At 42.7% G+C, this 26,555-nt stretch overlaps 1 protein-coding gene across 17 annotated transcripts in view; it reads right to left on the reverse strand.

Annotated features, from left to right (window-relative positions):
• MACF1 (microtubule actin crosslinking factor 1) overlaps window positions 1-26,555 on the reverse strand; it is a 398,300-nt gene that overhangs the window by 24,448 nt on the left and 347,297 nt on the right. For all 17 annotated transcript variants that reach the window (XM_072609962.1, XM_072609963.1, XM_072609950.1 and 14 more), the window contains 23 exons: window positions 26,288-26,407; window positions 24,108-24,215; window positions 23,191-23,409; window positions 22,278-22,481; window positions 20,173-20,404; window positions 18,603-18,829; window positions 17,166-17,288; window positions 16,949-17,050; window positions 16,114-16,215; window positions 15,836-16,009; window positions 15,597-15,752; window positions 15,286-15,486; window positions 14,107-14,235; window positions 13,187-13,360; window positions 11,662-11,817; window positions 11,146-11,352; window positions 10,933-11,052; window positions 7,750-7,919; window positions 6,003-6,162; window positions 4,923-5,117; window positions 4,341-4,469; window positions 3,258-3,401; window positions 2,352-2,540 (listed from right to left, as the gene is read on the reverse strand). In XM_072609962.1, the coding sequence (XP_072466063.1) occupies window positions 2,352-2,540; window positions 3,258-3,401; window positions 4,341-4,469; window positions 4,923-5,117; window positions 6,003-6,162; window positions 7,750-7,919; window positions 10,933-11,052; window positions 11,146-11,352; window positions 11,662-11,817; window positions 13,187-13,360; window positions 14,107-14,235; window positions 15,286-15,486; window positions 15,597-15,752; window positions 15,836-16,009; window positions 16,114-16,215; window positions 16,949-17,050; window positions 17,166-17,288; window positions 18,603-18,829; window positions 20,173-20,404; window positions 22,278-22,481; window positions 23,191-23,409; window positions 24,108-24,215; window positions 26,288-26,407 (3,741 nt within the window). The remainder of the gene's footprint in view (window positions 1-2,351; window positions 2,541-3,257; window positions 3,402-4,340; window positions 4,470-4,922; window positions 5,118-6,002; window positions 6,163-7,749; window positions 7,920-10,932; window positions 11,053-11,145; window positions 11,353-11,661; window positions 11,818-13,186; window positions 13,361-14,106; window positions 14,236-15,285; window positions 15,487-15,596; window positions 15,753-15,835; window positions 16,010-16,113; window positions 16,216-16,948; window positions 17,051-17,165; window positions 17,289-18,602; window positions 18,830-20,172; window positions 20,405-22,277; window positions 22,482-23,190; window positions 23,410-24,107; window positions 24,216-26,287; window positions 26,408-26,555) is intronic.

Below are 26,555 nucleotides of genomic sequence, written 5' to 3' on the forward strand. Positions count from 1 at the left end.
ATCAAATAAGATAAAGTGTTTTATGCAACTAAAAATATTATAAATTGTTAGCAATGAAGATGATGACATGGTAGGAGTAAATGAACAAAAGACATGAGTTCAACCTCAAAAAAGAGATGGTTCCAACAAGCTTTCCTGTGCACTCTTGGGTTTCAATCGTATAACAAACACCTACAGGATACCTACTGCATGCAAAGTCATATTCTAGACATTAAGGGCAATGCTAATTTGACTGAAACGTGGCCCATATCCAAGCAGGAGACATCAGAATGGAAGATAGGGTATGAACTCAAAGTTTGTGACACGAAGTACAATGTGATAAGAGCCTAGGTGAGGTAAAAACGCAAAGCAGAGAGATCTGAGGATGACAGCTCCCATACATGACCTTGGGGGTGGGGGGGAACAGGACAATGACCAGAAAGAGGAAAAGCTAAATAGAGGAGGGGCCTTTCAGGTGGAACATGAAGAGAAGAAAGGCTTTTCAATAAGAGGAGATGGGCAAGAGAGGCTTAAGATTGGTTAACAATGAGAATGGACAGGAGAGGAGAGGAAACATAGATAAGATTAGGTCATAGGGTTTTAGAGTTAGAAAGGAAATCAGAGATAATTTAGTACAACTCTTTTATTTTACATACTGGAAAACGATGCTCAGAGGGAATAAAGAGACCTCCCCCAAGATGATATCACCATGGAGTGGCAGAGCTGGGACTAGACCCTATATCTCCTGACTTCCAGGTCAGTGCTGCCGAGGAGCTGACCAGGAATAGGATAGGGGGAGGGAGGTGCTGAGGTCTAACTGTGGGCAGCAGGTGGCCCCATTAACCAGAAGAGAAAAGTTAGTAGGAGGAATAGGTTTCCTGAGGAAAATGGATGAATTTAAAACAGCCCACGATGAAAACATATGGGCAGATTGTGATCTGCATCAGAAACAGCAGCTGTGAGCATAAATGAACTGTTCTAAGAACTACTGGAGAAGCCATCAGAGATGCGCAGCTTAGAAAAGGGAAATGTCATGAAGGATTAAGTTTATGCTGTTTGAACCTAGGAGGCAGAACTAAAAGCCATGGGTGAGGAGTGCTAAGGCAAAGCCAGGCTGGTCCCTCTTAGAACACTATAGTCAGCAAAGAGCAGAGAGGCTCTGGGGCTTCTTCTCCACCCACCCCTGGAGGTTTTCAGGAAAAGGTCAGATGACACTTGTCAGACATAATGTATATGGATTCCTAGTTAGGCACAGGTGGGACTACATGACTTCTGAGAATCCTTCCAATTCTTAGATTCCGGATCCAATTGTGGATCTCTTAAGTAGCCAAGTGGGAGGTGCCAGCAAGACATGTAGACATCTGGGGATATAAATATGGAGTGTAGATGACTGGTAAGGGATGGAGAGAGATTTATAAGTCATCTGTAAGGTGGTGACAGTTAATTTTAGGAAACCAAAACCCAAAGAAAGCCTGCAGAGAAAAAAGAGGGATGAAGAAAGGGACTCAAAAGACCTAATTTTTAGGGCAGGGAAGATGTATGTCTATGTAGAGAGGGAGAGATTGAAGTTCAGTAAATAAATGAGAAGATTTAGACACACACACTCTCTCTCTCTCCCTAGCATGATGGAAAGAGTATAAGGTTTGGAGTCAAAAGATCTGGGTTTAAAGCCCAGTTTTGTGACTTATTTTCTGTGTCACCTTGGGTGAGTCACTTTACTTTTCAAAGTAAAATTGTGGGGGGAAGGGGGATGTCAGACCACATAACCTCTATGGTCCTTTCCTGCTCTAAATCTATGGTCCTATAAGAAAGAGAGAAAGGTCTTGAAGGAAGGAGGGAAGGAGAAAGGTGTTGGTGGAGGTGGAAGAGGACAGGATCCAGGTCCAAGAGCAGGAGTGCAACTTGGAGAGGAGAGGAGGGGAAAGGAAGACTGTTTTAATGAAAAGAGGTTTGGACATATGCATCAGGGGAGGAGCCTGAGGGGGCTCATGTCACATGGTTTCAAGCTCTACAAAAAGTATGGGGTGAGGTCTTCTGCTGAGAGCAAAGGAAGTGTGTTTTCAGGGGAGAACTGAGAATGGAAGTTGCTTGGAATAGCTGTTATGGGCAAAATGGTAGAAAAATGCCAAGAAGGCAGTGAAGGCCCAGGGAAAATGAAAGAGCATCAATCATTTGGCTTGGCCTTGTGTACACACATTCTAGGGAGGTTCACTAGGCTGACTTGGTGGTATTTCCAAGACATGTTTATTGTGGGGGCAGGGAGATGAGTTGCCAATGTTCTTGGCTACAAATAGTATCAATTAGTAATTCTCTGATCAAGCAAGCAAGGAAAAACACTTCAGGAAAGGAAAGCAGGTTAATGTCCCAAGTACCTGGTGCTCAGCGATGAGGGATTTGACACGGTCAATATTTTGTGGGGTTGGTTCTTGATCTCGTTGGATGAGGGTAGTCTCAGCCCATTGAATCCAAGCTAAAAGTTCTTCCAACAGTTCAGCGTTTGCGATGAGTTCTGAAAGGGCTGCTTCAAGACGCTGCTGGTGCTGTTTCGCCCATGTCAAAACCTGGACACAGAACAAGAGAGATGGAGGAGGAGAAAGAAAGAAAGAAAGAAAGAGAGAGAGAGAGAGAGACAGAGAGAGAGAGAGCGGGAGAAAGGCAGAAACAGAAAGAGGGGGAGAGACAGTATGTGAGGAAGAAAGAGGAAGAGCGACAGAAAGATAGAGGGGAAGAGACAGAGTGAGAGAGAATGTGAAAGACATAAAGAGAGAGCCACAGTAAGCCTTTATGTTCCAGATAGATCATTGTGTGCTACGTCCTGTATTGTGCTGTTTCACAGGCAATGGTCACCCCCACTTGACAGACAACACAAGTGAAACCCAGAAGCTGAATCTTGTGCTCAAGGCTACAGAAACACTGATAGAATCAGGGCCAGAAATACAGCCTGCTGACTTCATCTTTAGTGCTTTTCTTCTACTCTATTAAGTCTTTGCTCAGGAAGAGGAAGAGAATGCATATGCTATGCTGTTTGCTAATAAGAAGCAAGAACTATATAAACACATGTGCAACATTCAGCACTCATTACTTGTCTTTTTTCCTTCACAGATTGGGGCATATTATTATGAGAAGGGGGCTAAGAACTAACAATGGAGGCAGTCTTCATTTAGTTCCTGTGGGAGTGCCCCTGAGAATAAGCAAGAGACTGCAAGAGCATCTTGTCCAGAGCCAAAATGCCAATAGTTTTCTACAGCCCTCGGAGGTCCCTTTCATTTGGGGCTCACCTCTTCAAACCGTGCACGGATAATGGTGATCCAGTGTTTGATAGTGGTGACACAGTCTGGGTGGCACACTGCCAGGATGGCTTCTCCCATTGCCACAGCAGCATTCACATCCACTCTCTTTTCCTCCACCTTCTTCATGAATTCCTAAACAAATATTTCAAAATGTGAATTAAGGAATGTTTTTCTCTTGGTGACTGCTAGGGTTACATTTAGAGGAGAAAAAAGTCAACGAAAAACTTGGAGTCAGTTGTCTTCCACTTTCATAGTTATTCAGACACTTAGTCTTTTCTGCAGTTGCCTCCTTGTTTGCCCAGATGTGAAAAGTGCAGAGATGGAGGGGACCATTGGGGTTACTTGCACAGAAGAGGGGCTTGTCTCCGAGGTGAGGACAGGTCTGAGAGCTGCCCCAGGGGGCACTAGAGGCCCTTGTTAGTTATGCCAATTTGATTATCCCTTTTTCCACCTTTCTAAAAAATTTTTTTTGATTTCTAAAACTTATAGCCTTTGGAAAAGAGCAGTTTCAGGCACAAATAATAAAACAATGAATTATAAAATGTGGCAACCTCTAAGAAAAAACTAAACTAAACCACAGGGTCCAGTAATGCTTAAAACATACATGCAGACAACATAAAATAATGGAAAAAATCAAAATGGGAATGAATAGTTGGCCTCCTCCTTAGGGAACACCAGCTTAAAATGCTTGGCCTTTCACAATGTCTTTCAGTCTAGTTAGCAGGTTCTGTGGGACCAGAAGAGGGAAATGATTTATAAAAAGGCTAGGATCCTACATTAAGGGAAATAATTAGCCTCACTTTTTGTAAATGGCAACAAGTTGTTCAAAAAGAAGAAGAAAGTGTTTGTTTAGCGAGTTCAGGAAGGGTGAATCTTTAGAGTGATACAAAGACCAGTCACATCTTGCAGAAGAATCTACTCTCATTCTCACTAGATAAGTTTGGGATAAGCCAAACTGGGACTTTTCTATTTCACATGATGCTTCTGAGTAAAGCATCTTCAGGTCTTTGGGTGCAGGGTGATCAGCCCCCATCAACATGTCATCAAAAGTCATTCCCCAGAGTGCCTCACCTTGTGTACATCAATGAGGGACTGTAAGGCTTCTGTGTCATCAGGAAGTGCTCCCCGAAAGCGGAGGGTCTGCTCGGCTTCAGAAAGCCACTCCAACAGCAAGTGGACTGCATTTCGAAATTCTTCTGCCTAGAGGGACCAAGGGTAGAGGAATGAATTAGACTCTTACAGCAACTCAGTCTCAGAGTTTACAACAGGAAAAGGAGCCCAGGCCTTCCATTATTTTTTTAAACTATCCTGAGCAAATGGAAGTACTAAGAAGTAGCACGATCTAGTGGAAAAAGTGTTAGATCTGGAATGAGAGGTCCTAGGTTCAAATTCTGGCTTTGCAAACACACTATGTGACTGTGGGCTAGTCATTTCTGATGATGATCCTATGTTGATGATCCTATGATCAGTCACCTCTTCACTTGAGGATCCTCTAATACAACAGGCCAAACTCTTGCAGCATTGATCTGTTTCTCTCATCCAAATAAAGGGGAGGGCCTGATGGGAACATTCAGAATAGGGATCCCCTACTTGATGAGCCTACCACATCCATGTCTACACCCACACCGAGGGATGCAGGCCCTCCCCTCATACCTGCTTCAGGGCGTGCTCCAGCCTGGTCTGCTTGGACACAGAGAGCTTGCACACGGTATCCCAGCGGGTGCTGAGCTCCTGCAGCTGTACCCGCACCCATGTGGTATCATCCCGGCTGTTCTCAATCAGCTCTCGCCCAGACCGCTTTAGGACCTGTACAGTCCCGGTGCGCTTTCCCAGCTCCTTCTGGAAAACCTGCAAAGGGAAAAAGGCATCTTCACATTGCTGGGAGCCTTGGGGTCCCTGAAGATTCTGGTATTCAGAATCTATCGCTGTCATATAGCTTCTGACTGGCTAATTTAGCTCAACTAAAGGCTGGGGGGACAAAGACAAAAAAGATCCTAGTTCCTGCCTTCAGTGAGCTTACTGTAGGGACACCAGGGGAGGGTATCACGTGTACGCAGTGAATACTAAGCACATACAAAGTAACTCCATGGGGTAGAGAACACAGACAACTGGGGGGATCAATCAGGGAAAGGAAGGCGGAGCTCTGAAGGAAGCTCGGCCCCTAGGAAATGGAAGCGAAGAGGGAATATATTCTCGACACTGGGAATGGCCTCTGATCAAATATCAAGGAACACATTTTTAAAATAGGCTTCTAAGATAGAGATGTTTTTCCTTCACTGAGGAAAAAATAAATCCTGATCTTCCTGGGAGTTGCTGGAGATTCCTTAATCCTCTTAGTCTAGAGATCCAGTCTATGAAAAGACAGGCCATCAAGAGGATTCTCAAAGTGAAGTTTACACAGCCACAAATCTTGAACAACACAAGCAAAGAACTAGTTTAGACAAATCTTTGACTCAGCACTTAGGGAAACTGGCCTCATGGAAATGAAGGGTGGGTGTGGCACCACCACCATCCGTGGTTTAGGGAAAGGTCACATCACATGGGTGACAGGAGCACTCAGCTGAGAATCAGAGCAGCCTGTCTGTTTAAGCAGGGAGAGACTTGCTTTGTTGCAGGTATTCCCTTCCAGGGAAGGAAGGACGAACACGATTCCCTTCCAGGGTACAGGCAGGGGAAAACCCAAGTGATGAATACGGTGCAACCTTTCACATAGCAGAGGCTGCTTCTTCCTACCTTATGCGCATCCATGAGGTTCATGACCAAGTCGAGATCCCCGTGGACAGGTTGGTCTTCAGCCAGCTGTGGCTCCACTTTGTACAACCAGTCAACCAGAGCCTGTAGTGCGTCCATGAACTGGCCAGAGAAGAGGAGGGCCTCTTCTAGCTTATGCTGCCTAAAAAAGTGGACATCACAGGTTCAGAATCGCAAAAGTCACTTTTGTAATTAACTTGAAAAAGTACAGTTCTTTATTTTAAATTTTATTTTTATTTTCAATTCTAAATTTTTTCCCTCCCACCATTGAGAAGGCAAGAAATACAATACATATGAAGTCATGCAAGACTTAGTTCTGTACCTGTCATGCTAAAAAAAAAAAAAAAGCAAGAAAAATAAAGAAAAAAAGCTTTAATCTGCCCTCTGACATCATCAGTTCTTTGTCTGGAAATGGAAAGCACTGGCATCATGAGTACTTTGGAATTGTGGTAGATCATAGTCTATGTCAAAGTTATTAAGTCCTGAAACGGAGTAGTTCTTGAGAAATAGCCCTAGACAACCACTTATTTGGAAATCGAGAAATCTGGAATGTGTAAACAAGGGAGATGAATGGCTATTTTTAATAAAAGGGATTGGAATCTTCACTAAGTACTTTTCCTATGCCCTTATGGTGACATGGGTTCTCAAAGGCTATGCCAGAAGTGGAGGCTCCAACAGGTCCTGTCAATCGCTTAAGGCTTTGAGGGTGTGTCTGACAGTGAACTGGATAGTTAACATCTGAGGACTGGCCTAGGTCAGCTGAGAGAGCCTTGCCTTCAGAAAGGTAGCCACAAGATGATGGCTCAAAAAGCCATCTGCTAAGGTATGGAGAGAATGCATTCTACACTGATAAAGGAAAAACACACCAACAATTTCATATATCTAAGATCTAAGATAGCTTAATTGAAGCTCTAGCCAAACACATCCATTAAAGCATTAATTTGAATTAGTAACTTTTTACAACTCCTCTTTTCTGTAATAATGGAACAGGAATAGACAGAACTATTATTTCATTGGTACAGGGAATTCCCAGAAGACGCATCTCTTTCTAGCCATGTAGATTGGCACCTTTTCTACAACCTACATGTTTAAGAGGGTTGCTTACGAGCACTGGTAGCAAACTCAAATAGAAACAGGGGCCACTAAACCATATATAAGGATTCTTGTTGACTTAGATAATATTATATAATATGTAGGTTCTATTTTTATTTTTTTTGCTAAGTATTTCCTAATTAGATTTTTCACGGTTTGGGTTCCCCTCAGGAGTGTTATGCTATGTTTCACATCTCTGGCCAAGAGCACTAAGTGACTTGTCAAAGGTCACACAGCCAGTTGGTGTCAGAGGGGGGACTTGAACTCCTTCCTAGGCAAGTTCTCTCTCCCCTCCACTATGTCACAATGTCCTGTAATAATGCCAGCAGCTAAATGTACTCCCAACTTCCCTTAACGTGCTGAGGGGCAGAAAGTTTAACTTCAAATTAGAGAAAATCAGATCTAATTGTAATGTGACTATTTTACAACACCCTTGAGAAGACTTGATTCCCTCTGGGGTTATCACAAATTCATGACACAATCACAAGCTTAAGACATCAGGTTTATCTGGACCTTAATGAAGACCAGCAATGCACTGAGTGCTACAGAGAGTAAAAAGCTGGGCCCTAAATCATGTAGACACTACTTTCGTTGAAAACCAATGTTACACACAGGCTTACGTCTACCCTCAGCTCACCGTTCCACAGACTTGCCACACACAGTGTCCCATTTGTCTCTGACTTCCCCCAGGCAATTGTCAAGTTTCTGAGCATCATCAGAAAGGGAGGTCTTTTCTTTCAGGGCTCGGCCAGTCCGAATGGTGGTATCATACACAGGCTGTTTGCCACCGAGTGTTTTCTGAAATTCCTGTGGTTCCAAACAGAAAAGGAAAAGCCTGTTTTATATCAGATACATTTCTGGCTTAGAAAAAGTAAGAGGCATGGATGGTTTTCTGGTCACATAAGTGGAAGAAGCATAAAAGTGACAGTGCCTTCTGCAGCCTTTGTAGTAACCAGAGCTTTTCAGAGCTGCTCACAGAAGTGAAGGGAAGCAGGGTCCAAAGGACAGCACAGAAAAGTCACACAGCAAGGTCAATGCAGACAGCATGGGAAGGCAGAATGTTCAGGGTAAATGCTGGTCCCACAGCACTGAAGTTTAAAATGTACCTCATCTCTTCTGATTAGCTATCAGTGAACTACAAAACTGCAGTGTAGGCTATACTATTAGGCACAAGTGCACTACCAGGAGTGAGTGGGAGGAGGGCAAGTTGTCTGGGGACTGGTTAAGAAGCATCTGTTGTGTCAAGACAAAACGTACTCCCCAAAGAAAGACTCTGAAAATTTGCAATCCATAGGCTTTTGCTGTCTAGAGTAGTACCAGATGCCTGCCTAAGACTGACTCACATGCGCTGGTGATCTATTTGTTGCAATCATGAAATCAAGGAATCTCTGAATTAAAAGAAGCCTCGGAGACCATCCGCCCGAACACAAAGCTAAACATATCCCTGACAGAGAGTCATGCAGATTCTGCTTAAAGCCTTTACCGAGAGGCTCTTCACGACCACAGCCAATTCTACTTTGGGGAGTACTGAACTGAGTGCCAGGCCTGAAGTCAGCAGGATCGGAGTTTGAATCCAGCCTCAGAGACTTACTTGAGCGACCTTAGGCAAATTTCTTAACCTCTCTCTGCCTTAGTTTCCTCATCTGTGAAATGGGGATAATATCAGCAGCTACCTCCCAAGGCTACTGTGAGAATCAAACGGGATATCTGTAAAATGCTTTGCCAACCCTCAAGTGCTATAGAAATGCTAATGATCACCACCATTATCATCCTTCTAGACCACTCTTTTTTTTTTGTTAACAAGTTGTAACACAAAATTTGCCTCTGTGACTGACTTTTATTCGTCACTCCCTTTTGCTGCCAGCCGGTACAAAGTAAATCAACTCCAGGGTCACACAACTGTTCTGTAAACATGATCCCCTCCCTGAAACCTCTTCACCAGTTCTTCCAGTCAATCCTAGAACAGCCTGGTTTCCAGCCCTCTTGCCATCCTGAGGACTTTCCTCTGCACACATTTCAACTGGTCATTGTCTCTTCTAAATCGTGGTGCCCACAACTAAATCTGACACCCCATATGTGTTCTGACCTGGGCAAGAGATTCCTGTTCTGAAGATGAGATTTCTACTCCTGGGGCTTCATGCCACATGAAGTCCTGTTTTGGCTGCCACACCACAGTGTTGGCTCCAGCTGGAGTTGCACAATAGTTCGCTAAACGTGGCAAGTATTTTACATGACATATTGTCTTGCTAGGCTTCCCCACTATGGGTTTTCTGAACCCAAGTGCAGCACTTTACAGTGGTCCTTACTGGATTCCACTTGACTTGATGTGAGCTACTGCCACTGTGCCAGCTATCCTGCCTAGCTCTGGGTCATCTACAAACTCAGTAAGTACACACCATCTATGTTTCCCTCTGAGTTACCACTAAAGCATGTTGAATAGAACACGGCCAAGAGGTCTTTCACTAGAGATCACCTTGCAACCTAATGGACCCAGTAATCCTCACTTGAATTCCAGTCATTCCACTCAAAATGTACCTAAGTAAATGAAAACACAGAGTTCCACATGACTCATAGACAGCACTCACTTAGCTGAAACTGGGGAACATCTCACTGTATCTACCAAGGATTTCTCTCATCTAAAACATGACACCTAGCAGACTTATGTCTAGCAGAAGCTGCTCTTGCTGAAATCACACCGACTTGCAGTTACGGTAGTATAAGATGTTTAAGGGATTTCAGAGAATTGCAGGATTCCCAAGATGTAAAGAGCCCGAGAAGTAGGTAGTCCAACCCCTTTCCAGTCTTCTCACTAAGGGGTCATCAGGGCTCCACATGCAGGCTCTGAATGAGGAAGGCAGTCCATGCCACAGATGAACAGCTTTCATTGTTAGATGTTTCTCAGACTCACAAATTTGTTCCTCTATAACCTTTCCCTTCCTTCCTCTTCCCTCTTGAGCCAAAATCTAACCACGCCTTTCCCATGTGACAGCCTCCAGGTGTGTGAAGACAGCACAGGTCTTCTTTTCTTTTTCCCCCGGGCCTACAACAGACCTACTATGTCAGGGTCTCAAGCCCTTCACTGGTCTGCTGGGTCTCCTCTGGAGGCTCTTCAGTTTGTTGCTGTCCTTAAAATGCAGCCCCAGAACTGGAAGTAGTTCTTTTGATGTGTTGTAAATGGGATGGTATACACAGTGGAATTACCCCCTCACTTAAGGGGAACACTACACTTCTCATAAGGAAGTTTTAAAATCTCATAATCTTTTTATGGTTACTATACCATCATGTAGTTGGCTTGCAGTCCAGTAAAATCTTAAGGTCTTTTTCCTATGAAACAATATGAGGTCAGACTGATTCTGTGAGAGAGCAGGAAGGAACATACACCTCTGGTTGGAAGGGTTTAGATCAAATGAGGGTTAATTTCCAGCATTCTACATCTCTCTAGATTTTGCTAAGTAAACTGAATCTCTTTCCTTATTTTTATTTACATATTTTAAAGTTCTATTACATCATAACTATTTCCCAATCTACCTTCCACCAACACCAAATCTTTTCTTGTGACAAAGAAAAATAGTTAGGAAAAATCAATATGCAAAACAACTGTGTCTGACAGTACATGCACAATAAAGCACTTGTAGTGCTTCCTCCATCTCCACCAAGATGAGGCATACTGAGGGACTCAGACCGGCCACTGAATACAGTTGGAGTCTGGCTCCCTTTAGTGCTGTTTTCACTCACTAGCTGTCTGTTTCTCTTCAAAGAGTTAGACTGCTTCTTGCCAAGCCATAATCTCTGTAGGTTTTTATATTAGGGACTGTCTTACCTTGTGCCTGGACAGCTGAAGCTTGATTTTGTCTGGATCGTTGGATATCTCCAGCTCTGAGTCCAAGTGATTCTCTGCATCTTCTAGCCAGTCAATCAGCTTTTTCCAAGCTTCATGGAACTGAAATCATATGACAAAAACATTGGGATGCTAGAGTACAAGGTTTGAACCTAAGAGATTGGTTTATAACGTCCCTCAGTGAAAGTTTCTTACCTGTTTAGCTCGTTTTCTGGCATCATCCAAAGATCGACCCCTCTCAACAGACCGTTGGACCACCTTTTCCCACCGAGACTGAACGCTAACCAGTAAGTTTTTGATCAAGACGACATCCTGCTTTTGACTGAGAAACTTCAACTGATTTCCAGTCTGGTCTAGCTCAATGATGTGGTCCCGGTGAGCATTCACTTCATTGGCAAAAACCTGAAGAAGAACATTGCTCTTGTAATCTCAAAAGACAAACAGTACTGGACCTGGGAGTCTGAAGACTTAGACTAAGTTCCACCCTCATCACATACTTGCCATGTAACCTTAAGTAAGTTTCAGACTTGCTATCAAGGCCTAGGTCTATACTGTCTGCCTCACTGGGTTTTTATAGATTGTAAAGTAGAAAATAACTGTAAGTTGTTACTGTATTACTCTAAGGAAAAGAGATTCGTCTCTGACATATACAGAACTATGAACTCATGAGCCTCTTTTATCCACACCTTTACAAAGAAAAATAACTGGTACCTTGTGCTCATCAATTTGTGAGAGGATGGTATTTAGGATAAGGCTGGGTGGAGGTGCTATGTTCAAATTCTGCTCTGCTAGCGTTAGCCAGTTGATAAACTCCTGCAGGGAATTCTGGAATTCTGTTGCCAGGTTGAGCACTTCTTCCAGCTTTGACTGAATTTTAATGACATAAAGAGAAAGGACCAAGTTTAGGGACTATGAACTTACAGATAAAAACTTCACTGTACACCAGATGAAATGATCTCTAAAAGGGAAACCTCATTAAGACAACCATGGAACATGACTTGTTTGTCAAGGGTGGATTTCAATGCTAAGGGCTGAAAGTGGAACAAAGGGCTAAGAAGTGGGCATTCAAGGAGCATCCAGGGAAAGAAACTTTAATAAATGGGAAAAAAAAACAGATGCGCTGGAAGTAACAGCTGCAGAATCTGGGAACTGGTTTGGGTAAAACCTTCAATTTCCTTCAGTTTATTCTTCACATTGCCAAATACAACAGGAGGTATGTCCATTGATCTGTTAGAATTTCTGTGAATATCCATTTTGGGAAAGCATGCTACAAAAAAAGGTCAGTGTAATAAAAGCAGCCAGGAAGTTTTAGTAGTTAGAGGTAAAAATCTCACAACAATAGAAACAAGCATTCCTATTCCTTGAAATTCAAGGTCCTATTACTTTGATCATAAAGATGTGAAATACAAATGCAAAGGAAAACGACCCAACTTGGACAAGATACGCTCCAATTTTCATAGGATTTAGCAAGGACAAATCCTTAAATATGTCTTAAATACCCATTTATGGGCCTCTACCCTCATAATCTACAACTATCTCTTTTACTTTTGGCTCACCAGTCACACCTCATCTTCAGGCAACACTGAAGTGATAGGAAGGTAAAGAGTACAACTACTTTTGGTACTGATTCTGAAAAAAGGATCTGATCTGATTATTCAAAACTGGTTGGCTCCTAATCATCTCTCCTTATTTTTGCTCTTCTGAAAAGAAATTCCTTAGCTTTTCTCAGTTATTCAACTAAGGACATGTCTTTGATTTTTGAAAATGTCTCTGGAAATTGCCTATAGGTGCTGCATGAAATTTAATAATCATGATTTTTAAAAGCCACTGGCTTTCCTTCAAGTTAACAGCTGGTGACAAAAACAGTCACAAAGTGACACACCACCTTAGTTAGTGATTCCAGGAAATGAATGAACACAGTATGATGAGAGTGAATCCAACCACCTATCTGGCCAAAAAGCCTCATGCTAGGCACTGCAGATAACGAAGACAAAATGAAAGACATTCCCTGCCCTCAAAGGGGGCATATGGAAGATACAAGATAAGCCTGTATACAGAAATTGAGAAGGGAGAGAGCCCAGACATCTGAGGGAATCACCACTTCAATCACCAGTGTAGCGGACTGGAAGTAATACAGACTGTAAACAAATATAGTAGGAGAAAAGGCTGCCTCTCTGGCTGAGATCTTTATAAGCATGTGTCTGTTCCTTAGCGATGGCGCTCATTATACTGGTACCTTTCTCTCTTCCATCTTGCTACTGACCACGTGCCACTTTTGTTCTAACAGTGTAACGCTCTGCTCTGTTTTTGAGCCTGATCCAGAGTCATCCCGGCTTAGGAGTATCAGCCTCCCCTTGTCCAGCAGCTGGTTATACGTCTCCTCCTGGGCTTTCAGCTGGTCATAGAGCTCCTACATGCAATTTAAAGAGGTAGCAAAAATATCCATAAAGCACATTTCAATGGGATTTTAGTTCAATGAAACTTGCATACCCTCATGCACATGTACACGCCCACACATGTCAAAAGAACCCCAGGAAAGAGCCTAGGAAGGTATGTCTAGGTCCGTCTCTTGCATCACAATTTGGCAGTTAAACTGAAGGGCTATGGAAAGCCCTATCTGGGAGCACTCTTGTCCCTCTGAACTCAGCAGAGATAAAGGAAAAAAAAATGTATTTTAGAACCAGACATGGGGGAGGGGGGAAAGACCCTAGGGATAACTAGATATGTCACTATCAACAGAGGATTTGTCCCTTCAATTTTACATCAATTTAAGACCCTTCTCCTGAAAAACTGCCATATTAGGATTTCTCAAAATCTGTACTAAATAGCCCCCTTATGGAGCACATCTCCATCTTATTGTTACAGAGGCAGAGTATAGATTATTGTATGCTCTCTTTGTTTCTTTACCAATAAAGTTCTCTAAGCCCTACTGATAAATATAAGAATATGAGCAGATCACTGATAATTTTTATCTGCCAAATTTCTCCAAAAAATACTGGGACATCATAGAAACTGATAAAAGCTCTGGATAAGTGCTCATCTGCAACTGTGTATTAAATTACCATCAGCAAAAATACATATCAAAGAGTAGCTTTAAAGACACAAACGCTTCTGGCTTTAGAAAGCAGTTTTGTGCTCTAACTCATGGCCTCTTACCATGTGAGCATTGAGTTGTTCTCGCGCTGTCTCAGGGAGTCCTCCTGTGGGCTTGGATGAAGAAAGCTGATTTTCCATTCTAGTCAGTCCCAAGAGAAAATCTTCAATTTCACTGTGGAAACCCTGGGCCTATTTGAGAAAAGCCAGATTATGAACTGAGGACATTAGCCATTATTAGCCTTCAGTTTGAAATTTAATTTTCTAAATTACTGCATATGGAATTCAATTTCAGGGAAAAGTGATTCTGACAATTCCAAAGAGTCATCCCATGACTTAGCTAGGATCCAGCCTGGACCATGGATCAACTAAAAAACATTTCCATCCTCTACAGCAAAAAGTACTACACAAAACAGCAAGTACAGGGGCCTCATAATAACATAGCTCATTATTTTACAGATTCAGATATTTCAAGAGTGAAATTAGATCTCTACCCAAACAATTCCATCAAGTAAACTCTGATACCAGAGTTGGTCTATAAGAGCAGCTCCAGTAAATCATTAACTGCTCCCTTCATAGGAAAAGAAGACAGGTAACTCATGTGATAGGAAACTGTCTTAAAAGAAGAACGGTGTCTGGGGTGAGGGAGGTGAGATGCTGCTTCTACCCTCGTTTTCTGCCCAGATTAAACCACTTTCAGTGGGGTACTGTGTTCTGTTCTGGGTGCTGCATTTTTTGGAAAGGACTCTGATGAGCTGAAGCATATCCTGAGGAAGACAATCAAGCATGGAAAGAGCACTGACATCATGAGACACAAGAATCAGATGCAGAAACTATAGATGCTTATTCTTAAAGGGCAAATCATAACTATCTTTAAGTATCTGAAGGGTTGTTGCAGCGAAAAAGGAAGATGCTTGTTCTGCTTAAGCCTGGAGGGCAGAAATAAAGAACAACAGGTAGAGGTTTTAAAGGAGCAAATTTAAACTTAACATAGGGAAAAGAACTGCTAACAGTTGGTGCTAACCAAATATAATGTACTGTCTCAGGAAGTGGTGGGAAGCTCCTGTCTGGAGGTCTTCAAACAAAGGACTCCATGGTCTCCAAGGGCCTCTCCAAAGCTGAGCTTCAGTGATTGTGTAAGTCTATAGACATGTATTTGTGTGCATACGTGTGTGTGCATGCACACTCACACGTGCAGCACGTACATGAACAGCTCTGCCAGCCCTGGAGGATGCCATCTACCTGCTGGAGGGTCGATTGTAGCTGCTGCTCTCGCTCCTCTGTCTTCTGCAGCACCGACTCCCAGCATTGGTTCATCGTTTCCAATCGGTTCCGTAAGCTGCTCGCATCATCATCACCAGCACTGGATTCCAGAAGCTCATTGCCAGCTTTGTTGACTGTTTCAACTGTGGCTTGGTGAGCCAACACATCATTTTTTAGAACCTAAAGAATATTGAACATGTTAATTTCTCTTGCATGTTTAATCAATTCAAGCCTATTCTGAGACAGAGAGACAGAGAGAGAGAGAGAGAGGGAGAGAATCAATGACTTACATGGTGTTTTGCAAGCTCAACCTCAATGACCTTGGGGTCTCCACTGATTGGCCTCTGTGCATCTAACAGCTCTTCTGTGTGAGTCAGCCAGCTCATCAACTCCTCCAATGCATGCTGGAACTGGCCAAGGGCTAGCAGAGCCCCTTCGAGTTTGTGCTGGTTGGGAAAACAAAGGCAATTTAGGAAAGTGAAACCCCAAAGGAATAGGGTATATGTGCTTTTGGTAACTTCTACCATACCTGCCTATGGGCGATTTTCTCACCCAGGTTCTCCCAGAGGTGCTTTAGTTCAGTCAGTGGTTCTCGGATAATATCTCTGTCAGTTTCATCAGTAGCTTTTTTCAACATCAGCTCCCCCTGGTGATTTAACTTCTCCATCTCAATTTGCTGTTGGTAAACTTCCATTTTAAACTCCTACCAAATACAAAACCCTTAACATTAGCGTGGCAGGCCTTTCAAAGATCACCCCTGCCCCCATGCACACAATTAGCCCACTCAGCCATGTTCAGGAAACAAACCTTCATCTCATTTAGTTGTTCTTTCACAGTGTTGAGGTCAGTGCCGACAGGAGGCATGTTGCAGAGTTTAATCACAGTGTTATCTAGCCAGTCAAACATGGTCTAAAATTAAACACAATTAGAAAAATAAGACTATGGAAATCTAAGGAAAAGTCGGTGGCCTCTACGCAGGTAAATAGAAGCAAATCCAATCCTCTTGTGATGTTCATTCTTAGCTTAAAAAAATTAGCAATCTTTATTCTAAAAATAAAGGATAAGAAAGTGAGCTTGTGAAGATCTAAAATTTAAAGAACTATAACTTGGTCTGGTTAATTTTAGATAAAAATTGGGAATTATGACAAAGATTAATAATGAATACTTGTCACTTGAGAGACTATAAATAGGAGGCTGGGACCATGTATGCTCTTTTAATGTTATCAGTATGGTTGCAAATCAAGACAGCCCACTCTCTTTGGATCTCCCTGGTCCTCAGCGTAGGGCCTGGGCCAGTTTAGTTTAACAGCCAAAATATGCCACTGTGAAGAACACCTGCCCTCTTGCCTCTCATCTGCTACCTTGGAGAAATCATTTAATCGCTCTGGTCCAGTCCCCTTCTGTGTTCAATGAGGGGCTAGAACAGATGACTTCCAAGGTTCTTCTTCCCCACCTTAAAGGCCTACAAGTCTAAATGCAAAGATTAGCAGAGACGTCAGGAAACTTGAACCACACCACACATATCTCACGATTTCCCTAGTTGCTAAAGAGCAGACCAAAGCTACACCAGTGGAAATCATCAGTCCTGAGAGTGACTGGGCACTTGGCCCATCTCTTAGCTCAGTCTTCCCCAGTCTCTCACCTGCAGGGTATCCTGATACTGCACGGCAGCCTGCATGGCTTCCTCCAGTTTTTCTAACCTCTCTCTCCAGGTTTTGTTTAAGTTCTCCCAGGCATTGTTCAGCTTTAAGGGAAAAAAAAACAATCAAGGCCCAAAGTAAGGGAATCTGCCAGGCTTCCTCTGTGGCCCAGGGCAGAAGCTCCGCCTTCTTCAGGACTCCAGCCACCTGCCTTCATACCTCATCCATGCTCTTCTTCACCTCTGGCTTCTCTGTTTCTCCACAGGCAAAAATCAAGTCTGCCCCGAGGATCCGGATAAACTCCAGTTCTTCATGCAGACCATCTGTCTCCTCTTTGATAGTCTGTGTGCAAATGAACATAGGACACAACTCTTAAGCTCTCTAAATGCAATTTGCATACTTCACAACAGAGAAGGCTCAGCAGAGCTGCCAGTGATGTCCTACAGATGTCATTTGATTTTTCCCATATTTTGTTTCTTAAGAATTAAGGCTCTCCAGAGTTTTGTTTTGTTTTGTTTTCTAATGCACATCAAGCAGACCGGAGAGGTTGCACTGGATTTTCAGTACTTTATGATGGTTCCTTCTCTTCCTCCAGCATTTGATAAGCAACTATGGCTTACAAAGGCTGCTAACAAAGCATTCTAGAAGGATAAAGAAGTAGAAGACAGCGCCTAGCTTCAAAGGACTTACAGACAATGTGCAGATTGTAGAAATGGCAACCAAGTCAGTCACCTGTTTGTTTTTGAGGAATATACTTGGAAGGCTTAGTTTGTTGGAAATACCCACTGCATCAGAATAAAAGTGATTTTTTTTTTTTAAAAGAAAAAATGGCACTGTGCTTATAGTCATAAGAGTCAGGTTCAAGTTCCAGTTGTGCCATTTAACCAAGTGATCCCAGACAACATCTTTTTCCTTTGAGTTTCAGCTTCTTTATCTGAAAAATGGAGTTACTAATACTGCCTCTGAGAATTACTGTTGAGAATCAAATGAGAGAATATATGTGAAGAGTTTCAGAAATGTGAACTTCTATTATCACTGAGTTTATATTTAGTTGGAGAGATTCAGCACCCCCCCCCCCCACATCCATGAAAATCCCCAAAAAACCTTCCAACATGCCTAAGTCACAGAAAAGGCCACCCATACGACCGCTCAGAGGCTAGGGAGTGAGGCGACTGTCTGTGGAACATGGGAACGGATGGGGAAGCCTCCTGAAGAGAGGCCATGACTGGCAGAGAGGGTGGAAGGAGTTACATGTGGAAAAAGAGGAAAAATTAAAGGATCTGCTACGAGAGCAGAGGAAGGTTATGTAAAACCCAGTGTGGACAGAGCTGAACTAGTGAGCTAATGGGGAATTCTGGAAAGGAAAGGTTAAATGGGTACTGAGCTTGGCTAAATACTAAATATGAAAGTTAAATGAGGCAATAGCCAGTGTAAAAATATCTATCATTAAAGAGGATTTTTTTCAGGAGAAAATAAAACACAGTAGACAGAGAACAAGGAAGATCTGGGTTCAAGCCCCATCTCCAACACTCCCAAGCTCTGTGACTCTGGTCAAATTAAACAACCTAGTTGATCCTCAACTTTTTCATCTAAAATGGAATAACAAATACTTATAGTACTTAGTTCAAAAGGTTACTGTAAGATCAACGTGCTCACCTCAGCAGCCTCCACCTGCTGTTTGATGATGGATGGGTCGATTCCTGGGCTCTCCAGATCATGAACAATATCCTGAGTATCTTTTATGGTGGTCAAGAGGGCTGCCATGTCATACCAGAATTTCTCTGCCAACTCAAGGACATCAAGGAACTTGATTTCCCGCTCTTCAGCTCGTGCTTTGATATCTTCCCAGAAAAATACCATCTGATCCAGTTTGTCCTGGATTTCTGATGTAGGAAAAGAAGATAATGAATAAAGATACCCTATGTATGTGGCTGCTTAGTCTCATTAGAAATTCCATCCAAGTCCTCACATATCACTGAAGAGTTGTTAAGGGTTGACATTTTTACAGTGCTTTGAGATCTACAAGATCACTGTGTGCATATAAGATATTTTGCTCACTCTCCTCCAGGCCTCTGCACTGGTTGTTCCCTGTGCCTGTCATCCTCTTCACTTCTGCCTCTCAAAATCCCTAGCTCCCCTCAAGGGTCAGTTTGAGTGCTACCTCCTATGTAAGGCCTTTCCTGATCTATCCCAGTTGTTATTATTCTCCCTCTCTCAGCAAAAATGACTTTACATTTACTGTGTATATAGTACAGCATATATATTATCTCCCCAAGAGAATGTAAGCATCCTGCGGGCAGGGACTGTTTTACTTCTTAGTACCTTCAGAGCTTAACATGAAGCTTGGCTGATAGGAAGTGCTGTGGAATGCAAATTGCCACACTGCTAGGGAATCTAAGCTACAGACAGTTGCCAGCTGATGAATGAACCAAATATTTAAATGAGCCAAAGTAAGGAGAGCACAACACCAATGCTGCACTAGAGAGGTCATCCTCAGTAGTTCCGGGTGACATCACCTCCCTCCTCCCCGTTGTGGATGAAGCTGTTGCTTCTATTGTAGGACAGGAGCAGGGAGGAGTTCGCGTATCTGCTGCCAGGGCTGTAGGGGACTGAGAACAGTCTCTATGCTTCCTGGGACTAACTTAGAATGAGGGTGGCAGAGTTTCTGCTCCTGCTACCAGGCAAGTATGGGATGTGGGCAATATTTAATTCTATTGCCAGGAATATCTTGGGGGAAAAGAGACAGAATGAAACCATAATATGCTTCTGGCAAACTGAATCTGAATTTGGTAGTCCTGGTTCTTGGTGTGGTGATGGCTCAAATGGAACAGGGATTCCCCTGCTACTCCTGTCCATTTAAAGGTATGATTCATACTTGAGCTGGTCTGGTTTCAAAGCACATCAATATTATAGCTCAGCAATGTTGTAGGCCAAGCTACCTAGAGGACCTGGGCTTGGCTCAACTCTCACTTCTACTACTTCTTACCTATTTGACCTTGGGCAAGTCTGGGAACCTAACCTGCTATGCATTAAATTGTCTGTAGAAACTACATTCTGAGTTCTAGACAACTGATTTCAAAACATTTTTGCAACATTTTTCAAACCATTTTAAGGTTTAAGACTAAGTAGGAAGTTAACCTTTTACATTCATTAAAATATAAATATGATGGGAAATAAAAGATAACCATTAGTTAAATGACCTCATAAAGGAAAGAGATTCAAACACCTTTTGCTGCTAGATCCTTGTCAGCTCCTTGGGATCGGCCAATCAGCTCCTCGCCCCGGCGTTTCAACGCTTCAAAGGATGGCTGCAGCTTCTCCAGCTCCATGGCTGCACTCTTGTTTTCACTGAGACATTCTCGGATCTTGTCCACTTCGGCAGGGATCAGTGGTGGTATACGCAGGCGGGAAGAGAGATTTTCCAGGGTTTCCAGCATGGGCTCCATTTTATCGTGGAACTAAACAAACATACATAGACTAGGTAGGATGCTGTCTCAGGCATTCATTTCTCCTATGTATTTTTAGGAAGTAATAGCAATATCTAAAGCTATCTGCTGCCTACGAGCTGGATGTGGAACCCTATTCACGGTTTGTGTTGCCGGTGGCCCAGATCCATCTGTCCTCCAGGACACAGGATGCTGACACTTGTGGTACAATTTCTCATGAACTGCTATTTGCCATTAGAAATGGAATTCTTAAAGGTAGTCCAGGGAGTAAATTACGAGTTAGCTTACTTCATCACTGTTTTAGATAATGTTGGGGCACTGTCATAGTTTTCCTACACCTGACCATGAACAAGAAAGAGATGAGACTATGAAACTGATAGAAATCAGTGGATCCATGTTGCAGATGATGGCTGCATGCATAACTTGAATATTCACAGATCAGAAACCCTGCATCAGGAGTGCAAACATGCTAGAAGATTTGGGGATTAAAAACAAAAAACCTGACATGCAAAGTAATAATTTTGTGTTTATGCAGAGAAGGAAACAAGTGGGTGACTAGGGAGGTGGAAATCATAGGCACTTTGTCAACTTTAAAGTGCTACAGCTACATGGCTAAGTACTGTTACCAATGCCAAGTTCATTCATCTAGTCTATGAGTCTAAAGAGAAGTCTAAAGATCCTCCCTTAGGGACTTGGCAATCCTAAAGCTGTCAATCAATATAGCAGATCTTATTTTATGACTACATCTAGGGTCCCTGGAAGGAGATTACAACAGAATCTTCTGAGAGGGAAATGGTTCCCAGTCCTCCACACAAATAAATGGCTCTTCTAGCCCCCTCCCTCCCAGCTCTACCATTCATGTCACATACTGCTTTGTAAAAAAAACCCAAATTTTCCCTGGATACCCCCTTTTCAAAGGAATTAACTATTGTTATTCTCTGTATTAAATAAATCACTTATGGGTGTGGGAACCTTACCTCTGAAATCTGTAATGGAGGGCGCAGTCAACACAACAATGAAATGTGACGATGTGGGGGAGACAGGAGGCAGGCAGCAACAACACACAGTAACACATTCCACAATGTGAGTGAGAGATGGGACGGAAGGTGGGGGAAAAACTTGAGTAAGTACAAATATCAACCAAGAGAAATGACTAAACGCAGGAATAAAATGCCCAGACATGACAAAAATTATCACTTACAGTCATTATATTAGTTGGAAAGTATGTAGTTACATGCTTACTCTCAAGTCTCCATGGGGCACATGCTCTCGGACCTCTCCCACTCTGGATTCCCCTCTCCACCCTCACACACCACCCTAGTCTTCTAGGTTCCTGCTTCTGTCAGAATACAACAGCTGAGGACAGTCTCTTGAAAAACAGATTCGTATGCTCTCATTCTAGAACCATATTCAACATGCCCTCCAGAAATCTGGCCTTGCCTGAGACACTGACTTGGAAGGTTTACAAAAATGAGTCTTTGCATAGTCATAAACCCTAGCCCTGCTACTCACCACCTCTAGGACCCTGAAAATAATCTCTGAACCTTCTGGGTCTAAGTTTCCCTGTCTATACATCAAAGAGCTGAACTAGATATGATTCCAAATCCTATGAGATGTCATCAAAAGAACCACAAAGCAGTGAATAAATACCTGTCATGAAACACTGCCACCTGCCACAAAATACTGTCCCATGCAAAATATATCAAAAGCTGTTGAATAGAACATAGATATTCCAAGACTTTCTGGTCTTTTTACATCTATGATCAGTGCAATGGGCTAGACATTTCTGCACCTTACCTCTAGAGCAGAGCTGTTTCAGCCACTGCTTGCTTATTTATATTCACATAAAACCACAGGCTCTTGAATGCCCAGGAAAGTCACATACCTGAGCAGACTGAGAGACCGCCTCATCCAGCGCCAGTGCGCGCCGGCGTACTTCCTCCTTGATTCTTGAGTAGGTCTCCTCTGCTGTCTGGTATTTCTCTTGCACCATTTCACCTTCATCAGGGTTCAGCTCCTTTAGCTGTGGGCCAATCTTCAGTAACTTATCAATGTGAGGCTTGTGTTCAGCAATGGATTCCCTTAGTTGCTGTGCCAGAGAACAGAACCAGCTGATTGAGACTGAAATGGCCTGAGTATTTCCATTGCAGGCTTTTTACTTATTGGTGTGCTCTGACCAGGCCCTACACATCCTAAGACTCTGGGAAACCTCACACTCCAGGGGCTGTAAGAGCTGATTCCGCACAATTCCCTCACTCTTTTCTCTTTCCATTTTCCCTTGGGCATATTCCATGCAAACCACACCAAAAGGTAATGTAGGCACAAACTATACCTCCAGTTGCCCAAGGACTCCAGCTAACTTGTGCAGGTTAGACCCTTCAGCTCATGACGGGGCAGGGATATGGATGCTGGCCAGTGAGAGGGGAGGCCAAATGAAAAGGAAACGAGTATGAATGGGCTCCAGCAATCTTAGGAAAGACACTGCACTGTCTTGAATGAGGTTTTCTCACTCAGCTGAGTCATTCCATTTCTATTTCGGGTGGCTTTCCCCTAGACTCTCTCCATTCCCAATGCCCGATGTTCTAATTAAGCTTGGCTCTAACGTGAAGGCTGTTGTTGGCACAAAGATTGTTTTTGGCAAAGCTGTTCATAGAAATCTAAACTTCCCAGGTTATTTTTATGGATGAGGCATTAAGATGACTGAGATTATCACTTCGTAGCTGCTTAAAACAGACTGCTGAGTTCATTTTCAGTAATAGAAATTTAAAAACAAACTCCTAACTTGCCAGCCTTCTTACCCTCATTTCCTCCTGTTGCTGCTTGAGTTGCTCATGATCAATGGCAGGTGGAGGCAACTGTGCTATCAGGGTCTGGGTCTCCTCGATCCATGGATTGAGCTCCTCATATGTTTCCCAAAACTGGTTCACTAAAACCTGGGCGCGTTCCAGGCGGGCATAGCGCTCTGAGTTGAGCTGGCTAATGGCCTCATACTGCTGTACCAAAGACTCTGTTTTCTCCTACCATTGAGAAAGAGTAAGGTGTTAAATGCTATTGCAACTCTGGTCTGAAAATCTAAGATCAAAATGGCACTATTAACTTTGCAGGGTTGTCATGAGGTAAAAAAGGTGCTTTACAAACTCTAATGCACTATTAAAACGCATCATTATCATGATCAGAACCACTCCCTTTGTCAGCTTCTTTGAGTAAGATGTAGGCCTGGAATGACTAGCTCTGCTGGTTAAAAAGCAACAGAACTACTGGAGACAAGGTAGCCAATCCCACCCCTCTCTGGGCACCTGGCTTTACACACAGCAGGGTGTCCTCCACAGCCAGACTCACAACTCGGCCAGTGATTCCCCAAGATTATGCTACGGGAGATGAGAATCAGGAGAGTAGACATGGATAGCATGATTGAAGCCTTCCTCAATCCTGGGAACATCGCTTAAAGACAATGTCCTAAAGCTGAGGGGTGAGTATGGTCATTGCAATTGTAAGGAAAAGAGGACACGTGCCTATTTCACATTCTATATCGTTACTGTTCAAAGGTAAATGCAGGGTAGGGAGAAGGTTCAGTGTTGGATTTCAATATAAGCTTAAGCAGTCTTTAATAAGAAAAGCAGGAAAGTATCTTTAAAAGTATTGTTTCATAGAGGGTACTTCTAATTTTCCAAAAGCCAGGCCCTCTGCATACGCCGTGTATAAAGAAATAACTTACTTGTAACGCTGCTTTCTGCTCCTCCCCACAGGTTCCAAAGATTTCACTGCGCTGGCTAAAAAGCTCATCCACAGGATCTTTGTGCCGAATGATATCAATGGAGAAAGCCTTGGAAAAGGAAAATGCTGTTTAGCAAAGAAATAAGGGCAGACGAGCTTTCCATGAGGTGGGGCAATAGAGGAGAAAGAATATTTTATATCGAGTCGGAATATATGGGTTCAAATCCCTGTTCTGCTACTTAATTCCTGCTCAAAACAGAAATTCACTGATCTTTTAAGTTTTAGTTTCTTCCTTTTTAAAATGAAGGGATTGGGTCAGGTGACTTCTAAGGTTCCCTCCTCCCTCAAGCTCCAAGATCCTATGATGCTCTGATTCCTAATTCTGAACTTTCAGTGGGTGAGCATTGGTAGCTTTAGTCTAGTTTAGATATCTATGATGATTACCACTGCTGAAAATTTTGAAATTTCCTTTACCACAGGGCTTAGTAGCCAATATAGCATTTATAACTTATTGGGCAGAAAGACTGAGATCATCTACTATCATCTAAAACACACCTTTTGAGTCAGTATGCCAAAGACCCACCCATCTCCACCCGTCTAGGACTTACAGTTTTGAGACAGCTGCCTGAAGTTCATCAGAATTTAATGATTTGCCCTTAGTCACTCAGCTAGTAAGTGTGCAAAGTCATATTTGAAGCCAGATTCCCTAGTACTCTAACCCCAATGCCTTTCATTTCAGGTTGGAGTTTCTAAAGTACCAAAGGAGGTGCCCTTGCTACAACATAGTGGAAGTCAGTTAGCTCTGGATATAAGTGCATTTTGGGGATACACATACAGAAATAGCAACTAGTAGCAGTGGCAGAAATACTTGAAAGCCCAATGAAAATATACCTTTTATTTGTGGCTTGAGCCAATACTTTAACTGACAGAGAAAGCTCCTAAAAAGCAAACTCATGGCTGTGCAGATGAACTCTTCAACATGTAGAGGGTGGCCCAAGGTTATGAAGTCATTATTTGTCTGAAGGGGGATGGGGAATCCAAGGCTTTCTGACTCCACTATGTTACAGCCTCTTCTATGTCATTGTTGTTAGGTTAAATTTTAGGAAAAACACTTCTAATGTAAGAATGCTAATATGCTGAATCAGAACAATAATCAGCTTTTGTTTGCCCTGTGTTTTAACTGAAAAATAAATTCCTTTCCTGTTGAATTTCTGCCAAGAAATTACCAACCACTCTCTCTTCTACACTGACTATAAACATGTTTGAAATTTAACAAAACCAGAAATTCCTCTCCTTCCTCTAGAATCTCCAACACTAATTCTTGGTCTGCTACTATGTCAGTGGATCATTTTATTTAACTCAGGATTAATGTTATCTGCTATATTTACTGTGTTCAGTTTGGAGCACCATATGTGCTCTGAAGGCCTTGATAAATGGGGAAGGGTAACCAATATTGTGAGAGAGCTCAAGATACTGTCATAAAACAAATATCTGAGGGGAATGGGGGCGAGAAAACTCAAGGAGGACACGACAACTCTCTTCAGATACTGAAGGGCAGACAAGGCACAACAAGGAATGATGGGTAGGAGCTGCAGAAAGGGAGCTATAGGTCTAACGTAAGGTAAAACTTGCTAAAAAGCACTCTTCTAAAAGCAGAAGAGGCTGCCTTGGAAGGCAGGATGTTCTGCCTCCCTAGAGATTTTCAAGAAAAGCTGAATGAGCACATGCCAGGTGTACTGTAAGGAAAGACTATTGCTCCTGTATGAGCTGTACTTGATGGACTCTGGATGTTCGGATCCTTTGAAAATCACTGCTGGACATTCTGTATTAACTCCCTGTTCTAAGCCCAGTTGGATTATTAGGGCAGCTAGAGTGACACAGTGGACAGAGTACTGAACTTGGAGTCACAAGATTGTATTTCGAATCCAGCTTTAGATACTTACGAGCTATATGACCCTGGGCAAGTCACTCAACCTGTCTTGGCCTCAGTTTCTTCATCTGTAAAGTAGGTATAATAACAGTACCTACCTCATACAACTTTTCTGAGGATCAAAGAAGATACTATGTATAAAGTGCATTGCAAATCTTATGAGTGCTATATAAACACTAGCGATTATTACCAATTATTATTATTATCATTACTTTCATTAAGCCATATCTGTGTGTGACCATCATACTTACCTTCTGAACTTGTAGCTGGGCAGTGGTCTGATCTTGCTCCAGGCGGATTGGACCAAGAGCCATCAACTTCCGCTTGGTTTCAGCCACCCAGGCTAATTCTGCATCAGCAGCTTGCTCATACTATCAGAAGAAAGGGAAAACAAATACATTACTACAAGCATGGGTCTACTCTCAAGTGCTTCAAATTTACCTAACATAGAAGATCCCTACTTGTACTAATAAGAGCCTCCCTCCCCTCCTCCAGAATGTAATTTCCTCTTTATAACAC

This window comes from Notamacropus eugenii, chromosome 5 (assembly GCF_028372415.1).
Source record: "Notamacropus eugenii isolate mMacEug1 chromosome 5, mMacEug1.pri_v2, whole genome shotgun sequence".
In the NCBI taxonomy this organism is placed as follows: Eukaryota; Metazoa; Chordata; class Mammalia; order Diprotodontia; family Macropodidae; genus Notamacropus; species Notamacropus eugenii.